The sequence below is a fragment of the Sinocyclocheilus rhinocerous genome, unplaced genomic scaffold (assembly GCF_001515625.1).
Source record: "Sinocyclocheilus rhinocerous isolate Xijiao unplaced genomic scaffold, SAMN03320098_v1.1 scaffold107, whole genome shotgun sequence".
Classification (NCBI taxonomy): domain Eukaryota; kingdom Metazoa; phylum Chordata; class Actinopteri; order Cypriniformes; family Cyprinidae; genus Sinocyclocheilus; species Sinocyclocheilus rhinocerous.
In genome coordinates this window covers 426,711-447,053 of record NW_015635024.1, presented here as the reverse complement: position 1 = coordinate 447,053, position 20,343 = coordinate 426,711, and the positions used below count along the sequence as shown (strand labels likewise).

Genomic DNA, 20,343 nt, shown 5'->3' with positions numbered 1-20,343 from the left:
CCACTGTATATATATATATATATATATATATATGTGTGTGTGTGTCATATATTTTAATGTATATGTAAGTTTCAATGTCCATTCCCCTCTAGAATGTGTTTCTTAAGTTATTTCCTGTAAGTTTGTAATTGTGTAGGATACGATATGTGCGCATGAACATGAAATCCCGGATAAACTGTAAGTCCAGACTTCTTTCAGCATCGATGACGGATAAGGGCTCACATTCGCTTTTCAAGTGGAATCAAAGCTTGAGGAATCACAAAATAAAAAAAAAATACCACTCAAAACGTCTTAGAATCCGCATAGCAACATGTTAGCAACTTAACAGTGCACACGTACAAACACCCAAAACACTTTCTTCTATCTTGCAACTAGGGTTGGGCCGATAGACGATGCCATCGTCCATCGCCGATGGCTGATAGACATCACGATGTTGAGCCGGCATCGTGAGCAAAGTAAATGATAAAATTTTGATACAATTGATAACACAATTTTCAAAACTGTTTTCATGTCATAATATACATTTACATTAAATATTCCACTCTCATTAATGGAGATAAGCACTGAAATTACATAAAGTCATTACGCAGAAGTTAAACCAAAATTATATAATTTTAGACATAGCCTAGTGGATGCGCTTGATTACTTTTCCTGTGGTATGTTGTTTTAATGACAGCGAGGAGTGCTATAGGTGCACAATAATTTATCTTTAAAGTAAACTGCACATCTCATGTTATGAGAAAATATTTTTAGCGAAACAATGATCAATGATGCGCACTTACTTCGATATGGTGGCGGACACTGCTGGATTCGGTGGAACGGTCTATTGTCCGGTTTGAATAGGTCCAATGATAATAGCTTACTGTACAACCACAGCTGCACGGAAGTGTTGATGTCGTGTGAAGGCATCTCCACAACATTATGAAAAATACCACTGTATCTGAAGGATACAACTCGAAGAAAACGGTAAGATTTGCACGTTTCCTTTTTCAAATAATTTGTCAATGACGCGCAGAGTCAGATAATTGTATTTACACTGCAATAAATATAGGCCTATATTTTTTCCACTAAAAGATAGCTAAAAGATGTTCATCTTATCAGCAAAACTGCATTAATTTAATTTCATTTGAATTTTAAAAAACAATTGAAATATTATTGGGCCAGTGGAAATGAATGAGATCAACTCTATTCTTAATTATTTTTCTGAGAACTATTTTAAACAGTTTTTTATGGATATTGCCATATATGGTGATTTCGGGGAGGAGTCGGGGTGGAGATGCACGTAAACACAATCTTACCCTGACTGGGATTTATAAAGGGATTTTTGCGCAGGTTCTGGCGTACGCATGGTTTTATAAATCGGAAAACTTTTGAGCGTACGCAAAATCTAGCTTTTGTGCCTACGTACACTTTTAGGATGAAATCTATGGAGAGTTTTATAAATGAGACCCCTGGATTTGACCGGATTAACAGATTGATCAATTTAAAGAGCCTTAATGAGGGAAAATATTTGAGCCTAAAGCAAAAACATCATCAACATTAACTTCAAAAAGATCAAATGTGCGCGTGGATTAGAGTTCTGTTTCCGAATGATGCAACCTTCGTACAATTCCCTAGAAATACGTCTAAATGTGCTGCAGCTCACGTGGCTTATTTCTCTCCAGCAAAATAATCACGCTCATTTGCTTCAGTGCAAGATATTGAGACTCACCGCCATCAATATGTACTACATTTATGTTGTTTTTATAGCGCTTTGGAGCTTGACAGCCCGTGGTCTCAAAATAATGTTCTTCAAAATAGAATTGTTTTTGTTTCACAGAGGAAAGACATGGATGACAAGGACTGAATGAATTTATAATATCTCATTAAATGAAAAAAATCTCCTCGGTGGTCTCATGTTGACAAATTAATCTTGTATAAAACCGTATCCATGCAAATGACATAAACGACATATTTTGGATTTAAAAGGCAAACTTCTCTAGTTTATATCTCTACAGAAGGAAGCTGGCGCGTGTCTGATCCACAAATGGAGGCTTTCAGACAATCATTCTCCATCACCAGAGCAAAGTAATCAGAAGAGACACATATGAACATGTGGAGACTGACCTCTTCTTCTCGGTTTCGTATTTGCTGAGCAGTTTCTGCAAGCCTCCGTTCTTGAAGCCTTGCGAATGGGCTGCCGGAGCTCCTACTGTGACCACATCATAGAAGGAATCTACGGAGGAAACATCGACAAACATCCTTCAACAGGCCTCACAAATCACAAACAAGCCCACGGCACACGGTTTACGTCTATATTTTGTCTTGTTTTATGTGCTTCCTGTTGTTTTGTGAATACATCCAAACAGCCTGTTCCACCTCCAGCCCTCTGAGGCTCTGAAGAACTGCGATGTGTCTATTAAACTGGATTCAGTGTGGAACGACATGCTGTTTAGACGTGTGTAAACATACGCAATGGAAAGCACCTGCGCAACAGAATTAACACCACTGAATATCTCCAGTGATCATGTAGAAATGTTTCATGACAGAAAAACCATAAACTGGACAGTAGTATTTGCTTCGACTTAATAAAAAAACCTGCATTTAATAGACAATTTTCCAGTTATCACATAGTATTTACAGAATTTACATTAAGCAACAATATATTAAATAAAGCAGGATTTATTATTATTATTATTTATATAAATTTGTATTCGTGAATATAAATGTGCAATTATATTTATTTAATATTTATTACCAATTTAATATTTATTTAAGTTAATATTTCTAAAAAGTATTCTAAACATTATTATAGAAACAGTATAAATAACGTATATGAAGAGTTTGCAAAAAAACTATAACTCCACAATTTTTTATTGCGCATTCCAGGTAATATCAATCAAAATGCAGTTGGGTTGTTTTGATTAAGTAATAATAACTTAAACAAATACAGGTAGTTTACAAAATTAAAGTTCACTGAAAGTTTTTTTTTTACATATTAAAAGTTTGTTTTATAGCAAATGCCTTGAAAGTGGACAAAACCGGCTTTTTTGACAAAACGTGTTTAGGGTTCAGATCGGTCTATATGTGGAGAATAATGCACGGCAACCATGGCAAGCTAATTTTTTTTTAAAAGTGCCGTTTATCGTCTTTTGCAAATGAACTCTTCATATATATATGAAGAGTAGCCTATATATATGAGAAAATGTCTATAATACCTCAGATTCCAGATATACAAATAGTTGTATCTCGACCAAATATTGTCCTATTGTAAAAACAAACCATACATCAATGGAAAACTTATTTATTCAGCTTTCAGAATTTTTTGAAAAATTGACTCTTAAGATTGGTTTTGTGGTCTCACTCACTCACTCACTCTCTCTCTCTCTCTCTCTCTTTCTCTCTCTCTCTCTTTCTCTCTCTCACACTCACTACACACACAGACAGATCATCTACAGACACACAGTATCTACAGACACACACAGACAGATAATCTACAGACACACACACACTCTCTCTCTCTCTCTCTCTCTCTCACACACACACACACACACACACACACACACACACTATCTATCTTTCTATCTATAGGAATACAATCAGTGACTGTATAAATGTGCCAATAACTGTATATTCCTTCTTGTATATTTTTTATAACCAATAAAATTTGTGGTTGCAAAATGCTCGTGTGTGTGTGTGAAACTGTTCAAATGGTGTTTTCTGACAAAGGAACGAGATTCATTCAGATCTGGTAGTTTTGTTTCAAGGCTTAAAACTCTTTACTTTGGAGGGCCAATGTGTCCTATAGGCAATATAAATGGTCGCTTAGAGCCTTAACGTGCTGCGGTGGAGAATATTAATAATATCACAACCTCCTGACATTTATCCCCCAATACACACAGAAAGAAAGTGGCGACACAATGATTTACACATGATATTTGCAATGGCTCTATGGATGTTTTATCAATTGGGGCCTATGGAGAAAACGGGAAATCTCTTCACTGTGGAGGTCACATACTGCATCTGCAGTATTTCTGTTAGATATATGCAAGGTCAGCCAATCGGCTCTGTGGGAAGTGAGCGCAACACATTAAATGGCAAATAATGATCCAGGCCCCTTCAAACGCTCTGACCCCTGAGCGCCGGGATCATGACGCCCGTCTGCGCTACGGCCGCTTCGTTCCTCCGCTAATGACAATGAGGTTCTCGTGCAACGACTTCCATCCCACCCTCGTGCTCTCTCCGCTCCCAGGACGCTTCCGGAGCATCTAATTGGCTGTTTCACAACAGTGTACCTACACGATGAATACAGTGGCATATATATGGGTCAGGATCATCCGTCACGCATTGGCCCAATTTGGAGGTGATTTGTGCAGGTTCTTGCAGTCTCTATAAACGGAGGCTCTGATCCGAGGGGCTCAGGCACCTGTGTATCTCCATGGCGCAGATGAATTGTTTGCAGAGGCTAAGAAATGTAGTAGGGCTGTCAATTTAACAAGGTAATTTAATGCAAGGTAATTTTAATTCTATATTGTACGAAAAATATATAAACAATTAGGCCCGTTAAAGAGATAGTCCACTAAAAAATGAAAATTCTGTCATTATTTACTTTTGTTGTTTGACCATGTTGGTATGGACAAAAACACAATGGAAGCCAATGGGAACTGTTTGGTCACCAACGTTCTTAAAGGCTTAGTTCACCCAAAAATGAAAATTCTGTCTCTACTGCGTCACTTTGGACGCGCGTTCACGACAGCATCATGACGCGAGCGTGTGGCTGCGCTGACCCAGATCCGGCGTGATAACGTAATTATGCCGAATCTGGGTCAGCGCTGCCACACGCTCGAGTCATGGTACTGTCGTGAACGTACCAAAGTGACGCAGTAATTAATTAATGACAAAATTTTCATTTTTGGGTGAACTAACCCTTTAAAACACACATTTTGCATTCAATAGAAGAAAGCAAGTCTGGTTAGGAACGACATGGGGGTGAGTAAAGGATGACTGAATTTAATTTTTGGGTGAACTGTGCCTTTAAGAAACAACAATTACAAAAAAAAGATGGAGGTGGCATGCAACATGAAAATAAAACACCTAAAATCACTTTTCATAATATCAATTCAATACTTTGGTCTGGCGCAATGTACATGAATCTTTACACGTTTAAGAATAATTCCTATTTTGGGGATTTTGTCAGTGATTATTGCAATTAGTTTGATTAATGTATTGGTCACACTTTAGTTTAGGGACCAATTATCACTATTAACTATTAACTATGACTTTTGCCTCAATAAACTCCTAATTTGCTGCTTATTAATAGTTAGTAAGGTAGTTGTTAAGTTTAGGTATGGGACCTATATGGTCATGCAGAATAAGACATTAATATGTGTTTTATAAGTACTAATAAACAGCCAATATGCTAGTAATATGCACGCTAATAAGCAACTAGTTAATAGTGAGAATTGGTCCCTAAACTAAAGTGTTACCAATTTGTTTATATAATTCATAATAACATGTAATTAATTAGATTAACCATTTTAATTTGACTGACAGCTCTAGTTTAAAGTCACTGTGATACTTTTCTACAATGTGACATGTTGATGTGAAATACATTCTTAAAAATGGTTCCAAAAAAAGGGTTTTTGCCATGATGCAATAGAAGAATGATTTTTAGTTCCCCAAAGAACCTTTTTCTTAGTGTGAAGAACATTTTAATAGTCTAAAGAACCTTGTTACACTAAAGAATGGAAAGATTCCATTGATGTTAAAGGTTCCTTGTGGAACCATCGATGTCAATAAAGAACCTTTATTTTTTAAGAGTGAAGGATATCCAATGAGAAACGAATGTGTGAATAGGCTTAGAAAGATTAGAAAACACTTCCATATTTCTAAAAAAAAAAATATTTGACATGTTATGGGACTTAAAAGCAGCTGTAAGTGGCTTGTCACCATCAGGCAAAAAAGAAAAAGAAAAACATCCATAGCATTTTGCTAGTAACAAGCAAATGCAGTCTGAAAAGTGCTGTCCACTACTGTCACCTCAGGACGTCTGTCTGAGGCTATAAACTAAAGCGCCTTTTTGGAAATTGTGTTTGGGCTGCGTGCTTGAAGACGGAGCAGCATTAACAACATGAACTCCGGAGACGACGTCTGGCTTTTAAACTCTCACTCTGTCATTCAACTGTTGACGTTCATTCAAATGACATTCCTCTGTACATGAATATAATAATTAGCAATCAATTGCTTTTTTTCTTGAAAGCAAAAGAAATTGTGTAGGTAAAATATAATATTATATATGGCTACTTTGTATAAACTATTGTTCAAAAGTCTGGGGTCTGTAAGATCGATTAATTGATTGATTTGATTGATTGATTGACTGATTATTTTTTAAGAAATTAATACTTTAATTCAGCAAGGACACATTAAATTGCTCAAAAGTGACAATTCATGACTTCTTTAACTAGTACTGCAGTATATAGTATACTGTGCATAGTAGGCACTGCATACCTGCATTTAACAATTCATATACACGACATATAATATATACATAGCATTCCTTTGATCCCTTCAATGTAATATACTGCATGCAAATGTAGAAGAGAAAGGCTCTTTGAAATGTTATCAGTGCTCTTAAGAAGTTTCAAACTGAACTAATTATCTGTCCAGACGAAGAAATAAGATAAACTAACAATAAAAAATACAATTAAGTAAATAGATGAATGAATAAATAATGCTGGCTGCTACAAAGATAATTATTTATATTCATGATAAATTATATTTCCAAAATGTATATTATATTATTTTCTCTACAGTCATTCTCATTACTGTAATAAACCATTTTTTTTCCTGTTACAAAAAACTAAAATGTTTTTTATTTGAAGTAGAACAAACACCACAAAGCCAATAATTTACAATTTAAACAATAAACAAACAAACTGAAAATAAATAGCATACTATTTTATGTACTACTTCAGTATAGCATGTATAGAGCATGCCTGTATTTACCACTTTCTGCAGTATATGACACTGCATACCGTATCCTACAATGCAATGCTATCAATTTGATCCTACATTATAGACATTTAAACTGAAAAAATTACATTTTACAAATATAAATTATAAATAATATTAATAAAACATATTAATTTAAAAATTACTAATATTTTTTGTAAGATAATTAAATTAATTAGATGACTCTGAAATAAATTTGCATGACAATTGCATTTTTGAAAATGTATCATGATTATAAAGTAAATGTCCAATCAAAATGCATATTATTATACTATCTCTACAGTAATTCATATTATTGTAATACACAATTTAAAAAAATGATGTACTAATGTAAATACTTAACAATTTAAACAATAAATAAATACATAAGTAAATAATACCATATTACTATTACTACTACTTCAGTATATACAGTAGTATACATATATGGTTTTAATATTTTTTGGCACGAATGTGTCATTTAGCTTTTTGATGACAAGAATCGCCCCAAATACTGAAGTAGTAGTAATAGTAAACCAATAATTGTAACTATATTGTATCCCACAATGCAATGCTCTCTCTCTCTCGCTATATATATATAAATATAAAACTTGTATATTAATATAAAAATATAATTATTAATATTTTTATTTCTATGACAATTAATTTTTAAGTTCATTAGATAGGTCTCTGAAATACATTTGTACAACAAAAGTAGCATTTTACTGTTTCAAATATTTATTACATATTGTTTTATTTATAGGCAGTACGCTAGTATTCAATTCCAAAGCCAGCCAGAGGTAGTAAACAGAGGGAATAGGGACATGCATGAGACGCACCTGTTTTCCTTGGACACGTCACCCGCATTCTCTGTGTGTGCAGGTTGATGGGAATGAACTCCAGATATTTCTGGCCTTTGCTGCAGCTGGGCTTGAACAACGGGCCTGGGAAAGATCACCAAAAGCCAAGCGTTTATATATAATCTGCTTTAGTCCTTGTTCAAGAAAACAAACAAACACACAAACAGACAGAAGAGCGCAAACACACAGCGGGGGCTCTGCCATCTGCTTCTATTGAATTACAGCCTCATGCAAATACAACCCTTTACTATTATTCTGACTTGAATGTGTTGGTTGCGAAGCATTATAGCGGCCAGTTTGAATGCATTCGAGTACAAAGCCACGACTTGATCAAACGAATTCAACATCAGTCTGATTAAATGAATAAAAAGAAGGCAATTAAACATCAATTGAAGGTGAGAGCCAACACAAAGAGCCTTCACGCAAGGCCTTTGATTTAAACGTGTGAAGGTAATGTCTTTCATACAGGCCTAATAAAGGATAAAAGAAATCATGGATGACCTTGAGTGACTCGTGCTGTAGTAATGACCGCTCAGAGCTGCATATAAACACCGCAATCTGATTACAAATATCACTCTCCCAAATACCAGCTCATTTATTCTCAAATCTACTAAGCACAGGGTTTTGCTCAAATTAAGCACCACCTGCCTTGCACAAAAACAACCCAATTAAAATCTTCAGAAACGGATACTGTAAGCCCCTATGGTGAAGCAAATATCGCCCAGCGACACACGGCAAGCTTTTGATCGCTTCAGTGTAATATATGCAAATATAGCCAACAGAGACTCTTTGAAATGTTATCAGCGCTCTTAAGAACTTTCTAAACTAACTAATTATCTGACCAGTTGTGTTGTCAGCAGACAAAGAAAGAATAGAAATAAACTAACAACAAACAGATAAATAAATGATACGCTAAATAACATTGGCTTCATAAAATAAAATAAAGCTACAAAAATAAATTTTGCAGAACAACGGCTCTAATGCTGCTCCATGTGAAAGCCCGCAGGTGATGGAGATTTACCGTTGATTACAGAACCGGCTTTATTCCCCAAAATTCATATTGTTATTCTCAATGGTGATTTGCATTACTGTAATACAGCTTTTTTTCTATATTACAAAAAAACGTAAAAATAAAAACAAATTAAAAAACAATTTAAAAATAAAAACAAACAAACAAACAAATAAATTGAGGAATACTGTCATGAAAACAATGTCACAATGCAAAAAAAAAAAAAAAAGTGATGGTTTAAAATAGGGTTCACTTTGATAATAGTTTTTCATTGCATGACACAAGATATCTTTTTCAAAAATCAAGCACAAATGAACTCTTTTGAGGAAGTGAAGTGCTGTGATAATTACAGCTGATCAGACTCAAAGGCTCTGTGCACTCTCAGAAAAAAAGGTACAAAAGCTGTCACTGGGGCGGTACCTTTTTTAAAGGTACACTTTTGTACCTTTTAGGTACTAATATGTACACTTTAGGTACTTATATGTACCTTTAAGGTAACAATATGGACTCTTTAGGTACAAAGGTGTGCCTTTTGAAAAGGTACTGCCCCAGTGACAGCTTTTGTACCTTTTTTTCTGAGAGTGTGGCACAAAGGCATATAAACATTAATGAAAAGTTGTACAGCCCCACCACAGCCCACCGAACATCACAATACACCACCGCTGCTGCTCACACAGCTCAGATAAAGCTCAATATCACTCAAATATAGATCAGACCTGCCAATGCCTCCACAAAATGCCCTTTTTTATTAATAACAAAACATACTGAGGATGAGGAAAGTAAAGAAATAAAGAGCAGCATCCACACTGAAACATGATCTTTAAACATTTTTATCACTGCTGTAAGTTTGACCCTTGTTAAGTTGAAAATGTACATGCTGAAACATTTAACAAGGCATAAATTCACTACACCTCCAGCATTAAGTCGGGTGGGTAGAAACGGCACTCATGGGCACAGGAAAACATCGGTACTAAAAAAATACTGCACGAACCCAAATTAATGTGCTTTATATAGTTATATTTGGTTCAAATTTTAACAAAAGTTTCATGCAATCACTCTAATTAAGATCCAAATAAGCATTGCTCCGAAAAGAAAAAAATTGATGTATATTTAAAAAAAAAAAAAAGAAGTAAATTTTACATCAGGAATCAAATTAGAGTGTTTTATATAATTTTATTCAGTGTAATTTTTATACGTTTAATGCAATCACCTTAATTAAAATCCAGATAAGTACTGCTCTGATTCCATAGATCAGATGATTAGATATCAAAAGCACTCCTCAGTCTCTGGGTAAAAGATTATAATAAGAACAGAATGACTGAGTGCATCTTTAAGTGTCACTCATGCTGAGCACTTCTGGATAGTTTAGTGTTATTTGCACGTGTGCTCCGTGTGGCAGCGCTGTCAGACAGATGTGCTCTCTCCTGGGACACGGGCCAGCCAGGCGTGGAGGAGGAATTAGCCCCATCACACACTCCATCTGCCCACACCGAAACCTGCCCAGCCCAGGGAAACCCCAGCAAAACTGACCACTGGTTTTAGAAGTGGACAATATAACTAAAACCTTATTTTATAGGCTACATCACAGTAACAGTATATATCACAATAGTAATTTTTGTTGGATATTCAACCCAGAAATTGTTTTTTTGTGCTATTTTATGTTTAGGTGAGTTGGTGGCTAATTAGGTTTAGGGTTGGTCCTTCATACTTAACTTTTTTTTATAAAAATCGTATGTTTACATAAGATTCACATCATATGAATTCACACGAAATCGGCATCTTGTAAAATACTTTTTTTAATTGTAAAAATATTTTTCCATGAGATCGGGTTATAGAATCCAATACTTTACAAACAAAAGATACTTCATGTTATTTGATTATTTTAGCTTTGTTTTTGGAACCTGAGGAATGCAAACCAGAAAATAATATTCATAACAAATTAATGATACATCACATATTATATAATAATTAAAAACAAACGGATAGATAGGACTTTTAATTCTGATTGGATAAGCTACATTAAGAAATTGTAAAGTTCATAAATCTTTTCAAACAATGTTTTCAAATTTCAAGATATGAAATTATTAATTTTCAAAATACGGAAATCATCCTGTCAGGTTACCGTTCTTATAATGCCCTACAAATCATGAAATACAGAAACATATCAATATGAACAATGTAAACAGAAATACTATTTTAAAATACTGACATTATCTAATTAGGGTCGATGTTCATAAGAAATATACATAATTGCGTGTTTACACATACATAAATGTGTTTAAAAATGTTTAAAAAAAAAGTATTTACTGTTTCTTACCAATAATAAAAATCATTTTGTCACAAGTATCCAAGTTAAAAAAGCAGTATGTGTAATGAGTGGGTAAAATATGTAATATTTAAGATGCAGTAGGCGAATAACACATTGGACACTTTGCTATCCCATAATGAATGAATGAGCATACCAAGAAAGTTGCTCCTTATGATTGAATTGCACTTCATTTATTTTATTTATTTATTTATTTATTTTGATTGTTGTCACAGGTCAAAGGCAAGCCAAGATGGAGGATGTAGTTTATATGCACTGACTTAAAATACAGTAAAATAGAGCAATTAAGACGCAGTGGTTGTCAAGCTTGTCAGTAGTATGAGTTTTACCTTCCACTAATTTTATTATTACTTTTTACTTTGTTATAATTATTTAACTACTTCCATGTTAATTTATTCAGTGCAACACCGCCACATAATACAAAATAGGGATCTTCAGCATTAATAAATATAATAAGTAAACACTTTATTGATTTGTGTGGATGCAGTATATGGATAATCCAGTGAATAACAGCTGAATACCTAAAAATATCCTGCGGTGTGAGACTACAAGCCTTCAAAATAATCTGTCACACTGCAGGACTAAAGAACTAGTCGAGGCAAAAAGTGATTAAAAGTAGTGGAAAAGAAATGCATCAACGAACTACCTCGAAAAAAAGGTTTATGTCCATATTGTCAGCTATGCAAACACAAACGCACTTTGTCTCTTTTCCATAAAAAAGCCAGCAGTCTCATTATTTCTGTCCCTCTGACTGTTTTTCTCTCATAAGATCTCCTTCTCGGCTACAGAAGCGCATAATGATGAGAGTTCAATGCGATCTCCAGTCAGAGACGAGTGTACTTGAACAGGAGCATCGTGCATGTTTCCCTGCTTCCATTAAACACCCTTCTCAGAAATACTGAGAAAAAAGTCCCAGGCCCACCATAGAGCCTAGAAGGCACAGCTAGCTATTGGCACAGAAGCCTCTAACTGATTCAGCTTGGCTGTAGGTCTCTTGTGCCAAGCGTTTTCAGGGTTTTCCTCCCGTTAAACAGGCACCAAAGTCCCTGGGCAGCAGCAGCAGGAGTAGGTGTCTGCGGCCTGCAGGCACGTATAGCGCAGACTGTCTGTGGTTTTGCAATGGTTCTGGGGAACAAATCAGCGTCTGAGGCTTAATAAACTGTTTTTATGCTTACGTGAGATCTAAAGCCAACAAAGAGCAAATAGTCTTGCTATAAATGTGATTTCTGTCAATTTACTCACCCTGATGTTGTTACAAAACCCTTTTGAGTTACTTTCTGCCATGGCACACCAAAGGAGATGTTTAGCAGAATGTCCAAACTGTCTTCTTTTCTCAAAAACAATAGTGTCCAATGGCAATCAAAAACACCATAAAAGTATCAAAGCAGTCCATGCGACTCAAGCAATGTGACTCGTCTTTTGGAGTCGTAAGACAGCTTTGAGTGAAAAAATATTAAAATTCAGTTTGTAAGTGACAGAAAATTTCACCTTCCTTAGCATTAATAACATCAAACCTACCAAGTGTGCCATTTTTTAATCTACACTTGAATCAAAGCTTTGATTATCACATAAAACTGTGTTAAAAAGTGTTCAAAAGTTTGAGGTCAGTTAGACTTTTTGTAATGTTTTTGAAAGAAATTTATTCTACTCACCAAGGCTGCTTTTATAAGATCAAAAATACAGTAAAAAAAAGGAATATTGTGAAATATTATTACAATTTAAAATAAACATTTTCTATTTGAATATATATATTAAAATGTAATTTATTCCTGTGATCAAAGCTGAATTTTCAGCATCATTACTCCAGTCTTCAGTGTCACATGATGCTTCAGAAATCATTCTAATATGCTGATTTGCTGCTCAAGAAACATTTCTGATTATTATCAATGTTGAAAACAGTTGCACTGCTTGACATTTGTTTTTGTTTTTTTGTTTTTTAAAAATATTTGACATTTTATTCAGGATTATTTGATCAATAGAAAGTAAAAAAAAAAACATTATATAAAATGTATTTTTTTGTAACATTATAAATGTCTTTACTGTCACTTTTGACCAATTTAATGCATCCTTGATGAATAAAAGTATTTTAAAAAAATTATTTGAAAAACATTTGAACAGTAATGAATATATACAATTTCATGTGATGTTTTATGGTAGTTTTATGTTGTTGTTTTTTTATTATTATTAAATTTTTTTTTTTACAAGTTTCAGTAACACAAGGGTAAGTCAATGCTGCACTCTAAAAAATGCTGGGTTAAATACAACCCAGCGTTGGGTAAAATATGGACAAACTCAGTGATTGGGTTGTTTTGACCCAGCATTTGGGTTACTACCCAGAAGGTTGGGTTAAACATTTAACCCAAATGCTGGGTCAAAAGAACCCAATCGCTGGGTTTGTCCATTTTATTATTATTAAATTTTTTTTTTTACAAGTTTCAGTAACACAAGGGTAAGTCAATGCTGCACTCTAAAAAATGCTGGGTTGTATTTAACCCAGCATTTTTTAGAGTGTGAAGAAAAGAAAACAGCTTTAAAGAAAAGTCCAGGAAGATTCCTCACTTATTTTAATTACCCTTCACTTATTCCGTGGCTCAGTGGAGTCTTTGGATTTGTCTTACTTTGCTCTCTGTGACGGGGCAGGTGAGGTTGTGGGTTTCTCCACCCCGGGCCGAACAATCCCGCTAGAGGACTGACAAACAACAGGATTAGCTCCCAGTGCCTCTAATTCCACCGGCTGCAAACAATGCTAACACAAAATTATTAATTCATTAGTTAACACACTCTGAAGTACCCCGAGTCAGCCTTGTCTAATTAAAAATGAATTAAACGAAAGGGGAAAAAAACACCACAGAGCTTGTTTTGTTTTTGTTTTAGACCAGAGTCAAACGACTGCAATACCTGCCCTGAGGTGAAGAGGGCGCCGGGAGAACGGATCTGCCCTTTTGAGAAACGCCGGCTGAAACCAAACACTGTCTCGAGCCACATGTTGCCAACCTTGTGATAACATTAGATATCAATAATTAATACTCTGCAGTGGCACTGCAGTGAGTGGATTATGACAACATCCCATAGGACAGGAGAATGGGCGGAATGCGTCCAGAAATCGGCTAGTCCATTAATACCATTGACTAGTTTTTCTAGCATATTTTTCGTTTTTTTAAGCTTTAATTTTAATATTTAGTTTTTAAGCTTTAAAGGGGTCCTATTATGCTCTTTTACAAAGTCTTGGTTTTGTTTTGGTGGTGTACTAGAACAGGCTCTCATACTAGGTTGTTCGAAAAACACATAATTTTTCACATATTTTACATTATTACAACACCTCTCTCCCCAGTCTGGCATGAACGGCTCGAATAGTTCCTGTATCAAATGAAGGCCCGCCTTCTGAAATACGAAATGTGCTTAAACCCGGATGATTGTAACCACTCTAAGTTCGTCTGCCTTGGGAAAGCTAGCGTGTCTCCGACATAGTGATAACACTCGTTGCCTTCTTTAGTGCAGCTCAACCAGGTCTCGTCCCATTTGTCGATATTTGTGATATCACAAATCCAGGAAAATATGTGTTGTAGTCCGAACGAGTCGTTTGTTGTAGTTTTTGAAAAGTGATTTCTGTTAAATAAAATATCTCCTTTTGAAGTGGACTTCGAGCTTTGTAACTTTGCAGATCTTTTTTATGCTCAAACAGCAACATTACAGACTAACTAAAGTTGAAAAAGTGAAAACGCATAATAGGACCCCTTTAATATTTTAGCTGCAGTGCTTTAACGGAGGATGAATTAGGGGATGCAGAGGTTTTAGCATGCTAACTGTACTGTCAGCATGGCAAAACACTCTCTAAATGCTCTAAAACACCTCAGAAATTCAAATTGGAGTTATGTGGCTTTTAGTCCATGTGTATTTGAGATTGTTTAGTGTGCAGAGATACATGCATTTTAGAGCACAAAAGCATTGATGACAACCTGCACTAAACAGATTTTTGTCCAATCAAATGCGCTCAATAATGTCCTCCATGCTAATGCCGCCTGCAGCCGATTAGCATACAGCAAATCATGGTTCACTGTGTTCATCTGTGACGTAGGCTAGCTAAAAAGAAGAGAGTGACATAGCATTCCAGAAATAAGTGATTTCATGGGGCATTAGCATTAGCCACTACAGCTTTCAGAACATGCTTCTGCAAGAAATTCTAGGCCTTCAACAAATTTGAAGACAATTACCAAAAGATCGATTGCTGTGAATAGTCCTATTATTAATCAGAATCTAATGGTGCATTAAAGTTACGTTGGAAAGATTGTATTTTTGAGTTGAACATGTATGAATGACACCACAAAGTTGTAATTACGAGTAATAAACTTGGAAATTTATTTAAGCCCCAAGTGTGAGAAAACATGGTGGATGCAACATGCAGCGTCTGTGTTGATGGATTTGAGAAATTAATGATTTATTTTTCATTTACAATAAAACGATTAATTGCATGTTCAAAATACAACAGTACTGTACAATTACAACAGAATACATAACAATTCAATGTACAGCACCTTCATTATTTGAATAAAAACGTGATGGTGCAGACCCATTTACTGATGCTCGGCATATTTTCATGGGTGGAAAACAGTAATTTCCATAGGAATACACTTAATCATGAATTTTGTGCAAGAACGAAGTATATCCTCATGTGGTTTTCACAACATTTTTATGTTGGACACATGGATTCACCATGCTGACAAACCGAAAACTGCTTGGTGTTTTCTGTGTGAACGCTATTTACTACATAGTTACCCTACTGACAAAAAACAATGGACCTTTATGCTGTCAAATTTCGCTAATATTACAGCACCGTATAGCAAAAATAAACTTCCCCTTTAAGACTTGTTTCCTGAACGGAAAACCCGTTTTAAGTTGGTTTTCTGAACAACAAATTAGATTAAAAAAAAAACAACAAAAAAAAACAGTCCCTGGTTTCACGTGAAAAAGAAAAGATGGGAACGGCTGTGAAGGAGCAGGGCGTCTGCTACACAGCAAACAAGATTAGAGGCCCATGGACGGACACGTCAACACCGCTCAGCTGACAAAACACAAGCCTGCACAATTTCATCCCTGAATATAAGCCTCAGTAATGGGTCCATCGATCAGGCAGATCAGTTTTTTCGGCCCGTCACGGCTGATTAGAAGGGCAAGATCATCAATGACTATTCTTGCTCGGTGTGAGGAGCGACACGGCTGACAAATACTGGCATTTTGTGCTCCATTTTATTTTTCCTCCAACAATATGGATCATGCTAGAGCGGGGTGAGATGACAGGATATACCACGCGACAGTACCAATGTGTCAACTGGTAGAGACGTATAACGTTTACATGGCCATCGCTTTTGCAAAATGCACTGCGGCAATGACTTATTTGTCATTTTGGCTTATGTGCTTCTAAACAGAAGCATAAAATTGGCACTTTTTTATCAAATTTTCAGTCAATTCAAGTTTAGTTTTCAGGCAACGCATGCAATTGCAATGCTACAGTGCGTCTTATTATTAAAAGCGACACATATGTATTTACTGTAAACAAGCTTTATACAGGCTAATGCAATAGAGGCAGCTTTAAAAGCACATACTCTGCTTGTTCCTCTAAAACGTGCAACCATGCGAGTATAAAGTCACATTGAATGTGACAGCTAACTGTGAGCTGCATATGAAAATTTGATGAACTAAGAAATTCTGCATGAATGCGGCTGGACAAAAAAAAAATGCTTTTACAACTCGCACTGCTGATCAATTGTGTGTGATTGTGTGTGATGTCACACTGTTTGCACTGGATAAAGTCTCATGCATGCAAAATGAGAAAGGCTGTATGTGTGTGTGAGAAAGAGATCATGCTTCATTGCATCTGAAGCCTTTACCAGTAAGTTTCTCCAGCTCCACCAGCGTGTCCTGGTATTCTTTGATGATCTGGTCGTAGTGAGAGATCACGTCCTTCCGCAGATTGTCCCAGTGTGGAGAGAGCTCTCCTAGATCTTTCAGCTCTTGTATCCTGTGGGACACAACATAAATCAACCCTCATTATGTTGGCTTGACTTACAGAATTCCCATATTGGACATCCAAACAGGCCCAAATTCGCAGTCTTTCATTGAGGGGCTGAAAACGTCCAGTATTTAAGCTGTCATATCACTAGCAAAGCCTAACAACCAGTCTGCAATACACTAAATAAGCCTAACAACATGCTAAAATATGCTAGAAACATACTAAAACAGGTTAGCCACATGTTAAACATGCTAATAACAACAGGCTAAAACATATTAGAAACACGTTAAAACATGCAGGGAAAATGTTAAAATGCTCACAATATGTTTAGCATGTTTTAACATCGGTCTTAGCAACATGCTAAAACATGTTCTGCAAATGTTAGCAATGTGTTAACCCTAAACACATAAGCAATGTCATGCTAAAACATGCTCAACATGTTAACGACATACTAAAACATGTTAAAACATACTAGGATCATGCTTGCTAAAACATGCTAACAACATGTAAAAACATGTTAGTATTGTTAAAACAAACTAGAAACATGCTAACAATGTTAAATATGCTAGAAACTTGCTAGCCACGTGGAAAAACATGTTAGCAATGTTTTAAAATACGCTAGAAACACATTAAAACATACTAGAAACATGTTAACAATGTTTAAATATGCTTGTAATGTGTTAAAAATGCTTGTAACATGTTAACAACTTGCTAAAACATGCTAGAACTTTGCAAAACACGTTAGCATTGTGCTAAAACATGCTAAGGACATGTTAAAACATGCTGGAAGTATGCTAGCAACTTGTTAAAACATAATAGCAATGTGCTAAAACATGTTAGTAACACTGACTTTCTCGGACTTCTCTTAGTAAAAACCTTCACAATTCAAGCTTTTTAAGTTATTGTAAACTTTCAGACAAGTGTGTCTTCAAACTTTACTCATCTAGTTATTACTGTTCTGCTCAACAACTGAAAGTCTGAGAGCACCAGCGAACTTCTACTCTGCATTCACAATGCTAATTTTTGCTGTAATGAAAGCAGGACTGGAGCTGACTTGATCAAAACCTGATGATCATGTTCTCCTGCATGATTTGAGATGCAGAGCATTTCAAGCTTCAATGCAAGCAAGAAGATCTGAATTACTGGCATATTTTAGGTTTTCATAAGCATTTTACACTCACTCTGAACATTTTCTGCTGTTGTGACTTTAAGAGTTCATGTAAAGTAAGTGCTTTGCTGCACTGACTCGTGATCTGCGGATCACTGTCAGATCCGATATAGTTTTAATCACTCCATCCTACAAGAACAACATATCTGCTGCCTTAAACTTGCATTACGCTAAGATAGATTCATCAAAAACCACATGCTTGTCAGTGTGCCCTTCAAACTGCTAAGATCAGACTGAAACGATCAGGGATATTGTTAAAAATAAGCTTCAACTCAACTTTACTAACATTTCTGACATCAAAAAGTTGCAAAAGTACAGTTTTGCTGAGTATTTTGCTGAAGTTTTGAGTTTTAAGTTCTGAATGTCACAGTATGTTTTCTTGAACCTTGAATATGCAGGGATTAAATGTCACAAAACTTCAATTGTGCTTTCTGTGGGTCTTGGAAAAGGGATCACAGACTATTTGTCCCCTGCAGCAATTCAACAGGTAAAATTCACTCATTCAGTCTCATTCTCACAGCACTTACGCATAGACTTTCTCTTAACGTGTCATTCTGAGAGGCTCTTTTTCCTGACTTACTGTGTGTTGTGTCTTTTATGTTGTCATGGGAGGTCTGCAGCGATTTGCTGCGTAACACTACGGCAGATTTACATAAGTTATGGGCTCTTGTCTCTCCACGCAGACTGACAGAGCCAATAAGTCTCATTAATAAAAGGCTCAGGAATCTTTAATTGTGGAGGGCATTTCCAAAGGGAACAATGATTAATTTTCATGCAAATTGAAAGTCTCTGTGATACTTTAATAATAATTTCAGAAATGTGATTAGCATCTTCAAAAGGAGCCAAAGGTGACAAGAGCTGCAGAAGTGAAAGAAATTAGCAGAAAAGAGCATTTATTGTTTCTATTGAAAGGTAAGAGCAGGTCCCAATGTTTTTTCCCCAATAATCCTGGATCTTATTTTCTACATTTTAAAGCCAAAGTATGTAGTTTCTGTGCCACTATAACATCACCAAACAAAAAATGATTAATGTTAATTTTTCCAATACATTAATATATGTGCACAATTACATTTTGAAAGATTAAAAAAAATGAATAGTGAAGATAGTGAAGAATGTAAGTCAATGGGCTCCAAAACCACAAGACTGGACCCCACTGACATTCATTGTATGGACACCAAAAAACAAACAAACACAAATCTTCTTTTATGTTCCATAGAAGAAGAAAAAAATCATACATGTTTGAAAAGACATTTTTCAGTTTTCATTTTTATTTGAAATTTTAAGGTGCCTGAAGTGCATGTGGACTAAGATGTTTTCAAAGATGTGCTGAAATAAGGTTATTACTGCAGGTTACTTAAAGATTTCTGTTTCAGCCTCCAGTCAGTCTCTTTCAAAAGACACAGAGTCCTTCAGAATGATCTATTCCAGTCTCGTTCTCATTGTCAAACATCGGTTATCTAAGGAAAATAGACGAAAAGAAATTGTTATTACTTCATGCTGAGCCAGAGCAGTTAAAAGTCTGAGAAGATCTTGTGCCGAAGTTGTTGAGCCACTTAAAAAAGCATCATATCTACCATCTTGTTTTGTTCAAAAGCTCCGACTTGAATTGTAATGTCGCTTTATCAGAATGTGCTTTGGGTGGAACGACGGCGATAATAAAAAAGAGATTTGTAGCGGAAAGAAGGCATGCGGAGAGGAAGCGGAGGAAACTTCTGTTTCCTATTTTATTGGGGTTTGGGGTGGAAGAAAGACACAGTGATAAAGAGCAGAGCTGAAACAATAGATCTAGGAGTGCTTTTGGAGTTTAAAAAACCCACAATCGTTTGGTATAGGCGAGAGATGAGAGCGCTGGAATTATGTCTAGATGTCGGTACGGTGGGCCACTCTGAAGCCTTCATTTCATGGTGCGTTACGGCTGCCGTTCACTTTAAATCACCGGAGGCTTTGTGTCTGCCGTCAATTCCAGAAATGTGACGGGAATAGTAATTAACAACAGCTAAAGTA

General features: G+C 35.6%; 1 protein-coding gene across 4 annotated transcripts in view; it reads right to left on the bottom strand.

The window, feature by feature from the left end:
- The window catches only part of LOC107746079 (type II inositol 3,4-bisphosphate 4-phosphatase-like), a 120,950-nt gene that overhangs the window by 42,455 nt on the left and 58,152 nt on the right, over window positions 1-20,343 (bottom strand). For all 4 annotated transcript variants that reach the window (XM_016560148.1, XM_016560151.1, XM_016560150.1 and 1 more), the window contains 3 exons: window positions 17,050-17,180; window positions 7,809-7,913; window positions 2,107-2,215 (listed from right to left, as the gene is read on the bottom strand). In XM_016560148.1, coding sequence (XP_016415634.1) covers window positions 2,107-2,215; window positions 7,809-7,913; window positions 17,050-17,180 — 345 coding nt within the window. The remainder of the gene's footprint in view (window positions 1-2,106; window positions 2,216-7,808; window positions 7,914-17,049; window positions 17,181-20,343) is intronic.